At 45.5% G+C, this 10905-nt stretch overlaps 1 protein-coding gene across 5 annotated transcripts in view; it reads right to left on the reverse strand.

Annotated features, from left to right (window-relative positions):
* LOC147333254 (uncharacterized) overlaps positions 1-8409 on the reverse strand; it is a 23273-nt gene extending 14864 nt beyond the window's left edge. For 3 of the 5 annotated variants that reach the window (XR_015128890.1, XM_086290319.1, XM_086290320.1), the window contains exon 1: positions 8035-8408. Coding sequence is in view for 4 of the 5 variants with exons in the window: in XM_086290319.1 (XP_086146445.1) it covers positions 8035-8283 (249 nt within the window). In the remaining variant the exon portion in view is untranslated. Of the gene's footprint in view, positions 1-8034 lie in introns of all 5 variants that reach the window. The other 2 variants (XM_086290321.1, XM_086290322.1) reach the window with 2 other exon arrangements.
* Positions 8410-10905: the final 2496 nt, after the last annotated feature.

Raw genomic sequence — 10905 nt, forward strand, 5'->3', positions numbered from 1 at the left:
GTACTCACTGTACACTTATGACTGTGTAGCCACATCCGACACCACCTCCATTGTCAAGTTTGCTGACGACACTGCTGTTGTGGGCCTGATCTCCGACAACATCGAGACGGCCTACCTGGAGGAGATTAGGAACCTGGAGACCTGGTGCCAGGAGAATAACCTCCTCCTAAACATCAGCAAGACTAAGGAGCTGATCGTGGACTTCACTACAAAGCAGGCGAGGAATTACAAACCCCTCATCATCAGTGGCACGCCAGTGGAGAGAGTGGACAGTTTCCGATACCTGGGTGTCCACATCACTCAGGACCTGTCATGGTCCTGTCACATCAACACCCTGGTTAAGAAAGCCCGTCAGCGTCTCTTCTTCCTCAGAAGACTTAGAGACTTCCATCTGCCACTGAAGGTGCTCAAGAACTTCTACTCCTGCACCATCGAGAGCGTCCTGACGGCAAACATCTGCACCTGGTTTGGGAACAGCACCAAGCAGGACAGACGAGATCTGCAAAGGGTGGTGCGCTCGGCAGAACGCATCATTCAATCAGAGCTCCCTGACCTGCTGTCCATCTACACCAAGCGGTGCAAGTCCAAAGCTAGGAAGATTATGATGGACCTCTCCCATCCCAACAATGGACTCTTCTCACTGTTGAGGTCTGGGAAGCGCTTCCGCTCCCTTAAGGCCAAAACAGAGAGAATGAGGAGGAGCTTCTTCCCCCAGGCTATTCGGGGCCTGAACCAGGTGTAGGACTGGACTCTCCCAAACACGTCACTATAAGACTGGACTCTCACACACGTCACCACACATTTCCTATAATCCTATAATTCCTATAATTTATAATCCTTATCTTTATAATCTCTTCTGCTATTTGCACATTCTTTACTGTAAATTTCTAAGTTAATTTGTAAATTTTGTAGTAAATTGTAAATATTGTAAAACTTTTCTTCTGTCATTTAATGGTCGGGCATTGTACAGCTACAAGCATTTCACCCCCATGTCATACTGTGTATGGTTGTGTGTGTGTGACAAATAAAATTTGAATTTGAATTTGACAGGAGTGACACGGTTGTGTGGTGTTCTGCTGCTTCAAGGTTCAGAGATGCTCTTCTACATACCTTGAATGTAATGAAGAAGCTTCTCGGATGAGAGGTGAAACGTCTTCAAGCAACCTAAAGAAGTCCAGATGCTTTTCTTTCCAAGCTCCTTAGACTATTAGAGTTTCCGTTTCCTTCCTATCAGTCTGTCCATTCTCCTCTGACCTCAAAGCTTTTTCACAGAGAGGTATCATAAGGCAGCGGTCCCCAACCTTTTTTGCGCCACGGACCAGTTTATGCCCGACAATATTTTCATGGACCGGCCTTTAAGGTGTCGCGGATAAATACAACAAAATAAAACCAGTACCAGTACCGAAAAAAAGAAGATTTATTCATAACACACGTGAAAAGACCCAGGAAAACCGAGTAAACGACAAAAACGATAACAAAATAACGCTGAAAACCGATAAAAACCCTGAAAACTATACATTTCACACCTGAGCCTCGACTCTCGCAGCCCGGTACCAAACAACTCACGGACCGGTACCGGTCCGAGGCCCGGGGGTTGGGGACCGCTGTCATAAGGTACATCAAGTTTATAGGATGTTAAATCAAAATGACAAAGTAGTAAATCAAAGATTAGAAAGCAAACATCCAGCAAACGTCAGTCAGACAGTGATGTGTCACAGTCTGAGTGTTGTAATGAGGCGGACCATAACAGCCCCTGAACTAGAAGGTTTGGATCATATGAACAAAAATGTGACACGTCTTCTAGGAAATGGCCATTTTTATGAGTATTAACCGATCTTGAGCCCAGAGAAATGGAGGCAGAAATCTTTTTTGTGATTTTAGGCCCGCTCTGCTCCATCGGTCTCGCCCTGACCCGGAGAGACCCCACAGTCTGCTGCTGGTCTCACCACAGAGACAGCTGGTGCACGCTTGTCTTAACCTCACAGCAGCCCTCCATCACAGCCTCACACTGGCATGGCATCTGTTTAGCCGGAAACACGGGTCTCTTCCTCTGAATTCCTGAGCTCTGAATCACTGAAATACCCACGGTGCTGAATGCAGCTCATTAAATCGCTCTGTGAGTCAGCAGAACGATGAGGACGGGCCCTGTTTGGACTCCGGGCCTAAACCAGAAAACAGTTTGTTAAAGGAGTGATGAGGTCATTGTGTGCAGCGGTGTCCTTTCATGCAACAAACATCAACTTCCTAATTTGGAGAACGTATCTACCAGGCAGCACAAAAGTTAATGTGTGACCAATTTACCATCGGCACATAAACCATCAAACTTACACGACTTAAACTCTATCGACAGATTATTTTTGATATGAATATGCAGTGAAGGGATGAGACGTTTGCTACGGGAGGTTTTCTGCTTTCTGTTCGTAGCCCGACTTCAAACGAGCGATTGCATTCATTCAGTCAGAACAGATTATGACACCAAATTAGGATTGTGAGCTCTTTAATTGGGACCATGTTCTAAACTCATTAACAGTCATTATAAGATATGATTGCAAGAACTTAGAACGTACAAAGGCTGAAGCTGGGATTCTGGAAAACAAGCTCTTCCACTGTGGATTAGGCTCAGTCACCGCCGCCTTCACCACCTCTGAGAGCACGTCCTGCTAAGCATATCTGTAACATTACACTGAGTGCTGTGCTCCTAAAAGCCATTTCAGCTCCATAACAGGCGCAGAGGAAGCATCAGCTCAGCTGGCATGTGGGGAATTCACTGAGCTACCTGAGCAAACCGGACAGATCACTCAGACGTCGGACACACGATGCAAACGTTTCAACCTCCAAGCTTTGCTTTGCTTCTTTTCTTAAACAGTTTCTTACACCTGCAAATTACAAAACAAGCCTTCAGGTTTTCTTTGAACCGCATACAGCAGCTCTGACAGCAGACGAGGAGCTCGGTGAGACAGGGAGGAGGTCGGGGTGGGTGGATGGGTCAGCTGATTACTTCAAGCTGTCAGGTAATGTTACAGTGGAGCCACAGCAGGTAAATGTTAATGAGGGCTTATTGGTGTTGTTTGAAGGCAGCTGGACGCTGTGAACACAGCTCTGCTCTTCTGTTATATGAGATTATAAAGTTTACAATGAAAAAGAAAAACGTAATTAATCAGAATAAAGTCAATCCACCAGCTGGGCCACGTGGATGTTACAGACTGCAGGTGATTTGGTCTCATCTGATATAAGAATTCTTGCTCCACTGATTTTGGAGACGGTTGCTTGGCTACAGTTGTCATTTGCAGGTCTTCCCATAAATTTCATCCCAGTATGATTCAGCTGAGGGCAGCGTGCCGAGGCGAGCGCTCCAGCCTCTGTGTGAACAGACTCTTTGTTATCCTCCTGCTCGCTGCCCTATCTCCACTTCAGCTGCTGACTCCACCTCCATTTACGACGGAGACGCTTCCACCGTGTCCTCTCACACAGATCATCTTACTTCATCTCATACAGACCAACATCTGTGAGACAAACATTTAGATTCAGAGTGTGAGGCCAATCGCTGAGACCGGCCCTTTCACATCCTCTGTTTCAGGCTCTGGTGGTGCTATAAAGAGCAAACTCCTCCCCAGCGCCAGCAGCTACAACCAATAAACACCAGGAAGTTCTCTCAGAGGCCGGGCGGGGACAGGGTGTGGTTGCGGCGGTGGTGGTGAGGGTGACGGTGCCAAGCTCAGTGTAATCACCACATTGTTTTGTCCCGGATTTGATGCCCAGCCAGCAGCTCTGTGGAGCAGAGGAGTACTGAGCCAGAGCCGAGCAGGCCTCAGAGGAAGGAGGAGAGGCAGGAACGGCGCCAGGCCGGGGGAAATACCAGCAGAGGTATGTCAGGCTGGAGAGAACGGCTCACAGCTTCCACGACTCGCTGCTGCTCAGTTTGATAAAACCCAAAGAAGACGAGAGTCCCACGTGTTTGATTTCATGTATAGTTGTTCCTGAAACACCAAACGTTGTGACTGTTTCCTCCCAGAGTTCAAGCACATCCTGTTGAAACCTCGGCTCTTTTTATCTTAGTGACCTTGTAGTACCATATCATCCTATTAGAGCACTTCGCTCTCGCTCTGCAGGCCTACTTGTTGTTCCTAGAGTATTTAAAAGTAGAATGGGAGGCAGAGCCTTCAGTTTTCAGGCCCCTCTTCTGTGGAACCAGCTTCCAGTTTGGATTCAGGAGACAGACACTATCTCTACTTTCAAGATTAGGCTTCAAACTTTCCTTTTTGCTAAAGCATATAGTTAGGGCTGGACCAGGTGACCCTGAATCCTCCCTTAGTTATGCTGCAATAGACGTAGGCTGCCGGGGGATTCCCATGATGCACTGGGTGTTTCTTCTTCACTCACTATGTGTTAACAGACCTCTCTGCACTGAATCATATCTGTTATTAATCTCTGTCTCTCTTCCACAGCATGTCTTTATCCTGTCTTCCTTCTCTCACCCCAACCAATCACAGCAGATGGCCCCGCCCCTCCCTGAGCCTGGTTCTGCTGGAGGTTTCTTCCTGTTAAAAGGGAGTTTTTCCTTCCCACTGTCGCCAAAGTGCTGCTCATAGGGGGTCATATGATTGTTGGGTTTTTCTCTGTATGTAGGGTCTACTTTACAGTATAAAGCACTTTGAGGCGACTGTTGTTGTGAAATAAAATTGAGTTTTCACTATCAGCAGGTCAGTTTTTCTAGCAGCGAGTGGCATATCTGGCCGAGAGCTGTTTTCATGCGTCTCAGCCTGATTTCTCCTTCTTGTTCAGCCGGCGTGACTCTGTGACATGTTTCTGCTTAGCTTGTTGGACTAATCCTTCTGTTAACGTTACTCCACCTCCATCCAGACTGCAGCCTAGATAAGGCAAACACAGAGAGAGCAGCGCGTTGTGCCCAGATTAATGCAATAAAGAGTTTTTTATTGAGCTGATGTGCTCGGGCTGGAAAAAGTGCTGCTTCTCGTTTAACACGTGGACACAGAGGAAACATCTTTAGCTCAAAGTCAACAGTGAAAGTTGTTTCTTCAGAGCTGGTTAACATTTCCTCTCCTTCCTCATTCTTTGAAAGTGTGTCGCTCGTGGCGAAGCAGCTCTCCATTTATGGAGATGTGAGTGAGCTCACGTTGTGCAGCTTTCACCGGAGGAACGAGACGAAGCTCTGCTGTTTAGTCTCTGCATGAACATCAGAATCAGCACAAGCATCAGCTGACAGTGAAATAAAAACACGTGTTTTTAAAACTTGAATATTCTTCATGGATTTTCTTGGAATAAATCTAAACGTCTTAATTCTTTCCTCTGCGGCAGTAAAATGTTAAATTAATATTTAAATGATTCTAATTAGAATAATTATTTCCCAAACATAATGTTCCTTATGTTTTGGTCCCCAGCTCTAACACCACAAAATGATCATTTGACTAAGTCAAATAATCCAAACTAAACAGTGTTTTATTCCAACGGTCAGAGCAGGAAACTCTTCCACAGCACATCTACGGAGCAGGAAGGCTGAGGGTTTGATTCCCAAACTTTCTTCCTTCTGTCTGAATGCAAGTTTGAGGTAAAATAGAAAGTGCAGCCAGTGTCCCTTTGGCTGTGCTGCTGTCACTCCCACACAGAAAACAACACTCGCTGTGTTCCAGCTCTCAGACAGACGTCCTTTATGAACGCTGTGAGATGGCCCACGATGCATTGCGGCAGTCGTACAGTAAGCCTGACAGCTGCAGCTCGGTGTGCTTGGGTAACGTTATCAGAGGAGGCTCAGCAACTCAGAGTCGCTGGATTTAAAAAAGTGGGATCAGCAGGTTGAGCTCACAGCTGTCAAACATGCCGACGCCACAGCGCCACACCCACCTCCTATAGGTGGTGTCAGTGTGGAGTTAGTGTCTGGCACCAAATATAGACGGTTAGTCGGAGACCTGTTACACATTCTGCAGGCTGTTTAAAGATGGCGGGCAGATGGTTTGCATGTTTAACAGCTCTCACATCAGCAGGTATTCAAACGAGTCCAACACCACAGCTTGTGTGTGCATTTCACTCCACCCTCCCAAAAACAGTTCAACATTTCCATAAAGACGAGTCAGAGTGTGCACAAGCAAATCCACCAATCACAGGGAAAAGGTGATGACCATGTTTGGGCATCGGGCCTCCAGTCGTCAGTCCAGAGTGCACCCGCCGTTTACTGGTGGACGGTTATTAATCACTCACAGAGCAACACACACAGGTAGCTCGAGGAGAGCAGGTGGTAACTCGGGGCAACCAAACATCCAAATGAAGCTCTACAAGCTGCAGTTCCTCTCACGTCCACTAGAGGCTCCCATGTTAAACCTTTATTGCAGAAATACACATGTTCACAGCCCGATGCACAAACTGTCGGCCTCTGTGGATCGTTTCCTCCTTCACAACACCTGTTTATAGCTCACCTGTTTAAACTGTATTTAGATTCAAGACTCTTTATTCGTCACACGCATAGTTATACAAGTATAACCTGCAGTGAAATGTAACCTGACACGCTGCTCGACTTGTGCAAAAGGAGGGAGAGAGAGAGCTTAATGTTGGCATTAAGGCTCCTGCATCTGCTAGCTTCACCTGAGCTGGACCTCTGGACCTGTTTGTGCGGTTGGGAGCATTGTTAATGACATCATGTGACCAATAATATGTCTGCTGTGAGGTCCCTGTACCAACAAACTGTCCAATAAGGCTGAGCTAGATTTTGATTGGCTGTTACTGAGAAGTAGTCAAGTCAAGTTGGCTTTATAGTCACTTCAACCATATACAGTTAGTACACAGTGAAGCGAAACAACGTTCCTCCAGGACCAAGGTGCTACATGCAACATAAATTTACAACATAAATTAACAGAAAACACTAAACTAGCTAACTAAGAGGCCTAGTTAGCTGGCTAGCAGAGACAAGACAGACTGACCTAACATAAATTACAGCATAAATTAACAAGAAAAAACAAACAAACAAACTATCTAACTATCTAAGGAAGCTTTTTTTTTTTGTTATCAGACAGCAGAAACAAAGTGCCCGTGCAAATGTGCAAACAAGAGCAGCGAAGTGACAGAATGATAGAAAAACACAACGTAACATAATAATAAGGTTTTGTGATGCTAAAGTAATGCTAAAGGTTGCTATTGTTAGCCTTCTTTTATTTTTGGTTTAAAAAACCAAGATGGCAACAGTCAGTATCTCGACGTCCGTTTTCCATATACAGTCTGTGATAACTGCAGTTTCACTGATATGTAACTAATATGTTAGTTAGTGATTAGTCGATATAAATAAAGATGTAAAACAAAAACAAACAGCCACTAAAATAAACCGATTCAAGCAGGAAGTTCATGTGGACGTAAAGGAGCACCTGCCATCACCTCCAATAATCAGACTGAATAAACAGCAGCTTCCTGTCATCTCTGTCTGATCTGCCAGTTATGCTTTCAGCCAATCACCGTTAACCTAAACACACGAACACAGATCGACTGCGTTTGGTCCGAAACTGTTACAGAGGAAACATCATTTTACCTTAATGAGAAAGTTTATCTGAACTTTATCCAGTGAAAAGGAGCCAATATGAGAGAGAGGGAGGGAGAGAGGGAGAGAGACGGGGGGGAGGGAGAGGCAGAGAGAGAGAGAGAGAGAGAGACAGGGAGGGGGAGATAGGGAGAGTATGTCTCCTGTGGACAAACAATAACCTGGTGTTTGCTGTTATTCTCTTTTTAATCATCTGTTTATATAAAGTGACAGTAAATGATTAAAGTATCTGGTACCGCCTTCTTCAGACGCAGGTGATGAAACTGAAGGACTGAGGCATTAAAGGCTCCTGTCTGACAGGCTGCAGTTACAAACTGCGTCTCGTTTGTACTTCTTACATCTTTTATTGCTTATTGATCAGTTTTGGAACTAAAGTTCATTTCCCGGGTTCGTAGATCTGCGTTTTATCAATTAAAAGTAGCCGCTTCTTTAAAAAAAACAAAACAAACAAACAAACAAACACCAGTCTGATCAATAACAGCATCGATGGAGCTCACCTGGATCGTCTCGGCCGCCCCAATGTCCTCCACGCTCGGAGCTGGAGGCTCTGGTCGCAGGGAGGCTTCGGGCTCTTCTTCCAGAGCTCCTTGTGGAAGAAGGTCGTCTCCGTACCCGAGTTTGGACCTCTTGCTCCCGGCAGACGAGGAGGAGACATCGGGCTTCCTGCTGAGGAGCGACGTAGCGAAATAAATGGCAACGACGGTGAAGAGGATGGCGGGGACGATGACGGCGGGGTCCAAGTCCATGATGAAGAGCCGAAAAGTCACGGAGTGTGTGTTTGTTCAAGAGGAGGCTGAGGACCGTGTGTGTTAATCAGGCTGCGATCACACACTGAGCCTCATCCCGCCTCCTCACACAATCTGACCTCAACAGCTGACACACACACACACACACACACACACACACACACACACACACACACACACACACACACACACACACACACAGGGGCAGCAGCCGGATCTGCTTCAAAATAAAATACTCCAAGTGGGTTTTCGAAATTAAAGACCGAAAACTCAAATGCGGGTTCAGAGTGTTTAATACAAACCAGTCGTTTGTACTTTTCAAAATAAGAGACCTGACATGTAGGGCACAATAACTCGCCGGCTTCTTGTTCAAATGAACAGGACTTATACAACTTTAAACTATCTGACACACAGGCTACCACAGCATTGAAGAATGGTTTCAAAAATTATCAACCCTACAAACAGCATGTAAACCCAGTTAGATATTTCAAAATAAAAGTCGTTAACAAAGGGGTAAAAGAGGCATCGAGGGCTAATTTTCAAGCAGATAAGCTGCTTACCAAAGCAAAGCCCCAAGCCTAGTGTCTGCGTGGGCATTTAGTTTTCTTTTCTTTAAAGTGAATTCAAAGGCACCGGAAGCTCTGCTCGGACTGCAGCCCGACCATCAGGCTGAACAACAGCTTTAAGCGGTCACGTGCTGAGCATTTCCTGTGCAATACCTGCAGTCAGAGTGCGAGTCTGAAATACCTGTTAGGATCTGTTCCGCTGCCATTATCAGAATTATTATCTATTCTTTTTATTTATGACTGAATATTTTCTTTTCTGTTGCTCTTTCATTCTAATGGTCGCACATCAAGTTCGGCGGTGCTTACGATGAGAATAAAGATCAACTTGTGTTCTAACTAAATAAATCTTTAAATGTTTTTTGTTTCCCACATTTAAAACACAACAGACAAGAAGCCTGCCAACCAGCAGACGTTTCAAAGGTTATAAATGGTGTGCGTACACTTGATTGGGCACACCTAGTTATCTGCTTGTTAAATAATGAACCAATAAGCCAATCACATGGCAGCAGCTGCTCACACGCAGGTATGGTGAAGACGAGCCGCTGAAGTTCAACCTGAGCATCAGGGTGATGTGACGGTGGCGGGGTTGTTGGTCCCTCTGAGGGCGGAGTCTCATGGATGTACTAACGAGGTGTACCTAATAATGTGGCAGTTCAGATTTTAACATACACATCTCCTACCTGCAGAGCACATTTTAAAAATCTGATTATTAAATTCTCCTGAAACACTTCAGAAAACGAGCTTCAGGTTCAAGCCCAGAGAAACGATGCATTTTATTTTCTAAAACATATTTTTAATAATCCTGTTGGGCTGCATAAACAATTCAAGATTTAAAGGGTTTATTGTCATGTGTATGTAACGCGCGGCGACACTAAAGCGGTCGCGCCAGAATGTCACGCTAAAAAGAAAGATTCTTTAAAATACAAGGGGGAGCAAGCGAGTCAGATACCACGGGCACAGCGAGGAAGCAGGTCTGATCAGGAACAGTTTATTACTGGGCCAGGGAGCACAAATAAAAACACCCTTAAAATGTACGTAATAAAATGTTTGCTCTCTACTAAAAACAATTCTAAAACCCGTAAAACTACCATTTTCTACATTCACTAAAACCCCCCCTGCTATAATTAGGCCACATGTTCATTATGGGTCCATCAGCAGGCCAGGAATTCCTTCTTTAGAGCAGAGTCCACGCCAGCCTCGTCTTCGGCAGACAAGAAAGAGCCTCCCATCTTCTTGTCCTTCCGCTGGCCCATCACTTCCCAGCCCGGCTTGCGTTCTGCACCCGAATCCATCATGCGACCACCGCCACAGCTCCCCTTGCGTCGGTGTCCTGTAACATAACAAATAGGGGCCAGAACCTCTGCCCTGCTGCCAAACACACGCGTCGTCTCTTACTGTTGCCGTTCCATGAGGTCAGGACTGGGTCGCCGCATCACACTGGCCATCTCGCATTAACCTTCCAGTCTGGGGCCTCTCTCTTCAGTGCCCAGCTAGCCTGTTTTTAAAAGGTCTTTACACAGCTGATAGGCCACCTCTGGACACACCCCTGCCTCAGCAGGTGGTCCCTATCAGCTAATTTGTCCCATGTGCAGCCAGTCCACAGTGGACAAAAACCATGTCACATAAAACACTAAAAACCATGCAAACAAAACGACACCCACAAACAAACACCAAAATCAGAACAAAAACAATATACAAGATAAATACAAATTTCCACTGTGTGACATGTACAGAAGAAATTTCTCTGTGCGATGAAATTCTTCCTTTGCTGTCCACACACACAAGTTTGGTAGGGTTGAAGGAACAAACTGAGGATAAAAATAAGACAAGTTATTAGGATAAAATAAGGATAAAAATAGTAAAAGACATGTAAATGAAGACAAGTGAGGTATGCAGTTGTCAATGTAAAGGCATGTACAAAGGAGCTTAGAGTGCAAATTGCAGTTGAGGTAGGTTCAAGAGTCTGATGGCTGTGGGGAAGGAGGAGTAGCTTTCACACTCCTAAACCAGAGGCGGAGCCAGACATTTGAAACACCCGGGGCTTAGCCCTAAAGGG

The sequence above is a fragment of the Aulonocara sp. 'chitande type north' Nkhata Bay genome, linkage group LG4 (genome assembly GCF_057382095.1).
Source record: "Aulonocara sp. 'chitande type north' Nkhata Bay isolate Kocher_YH1m ecotype deep benthic linkage group LG4, A_spYH_male_GT1.1, whole genome shotgun sequence".
Lineage (NCBI taxonomy): Eukaryota > Metazoa > Chordata > Actinopteri > Cichliformes > Cichlidae > Aulonocara > Aulonocara sp. 'chitande type north' Nkhata Bay.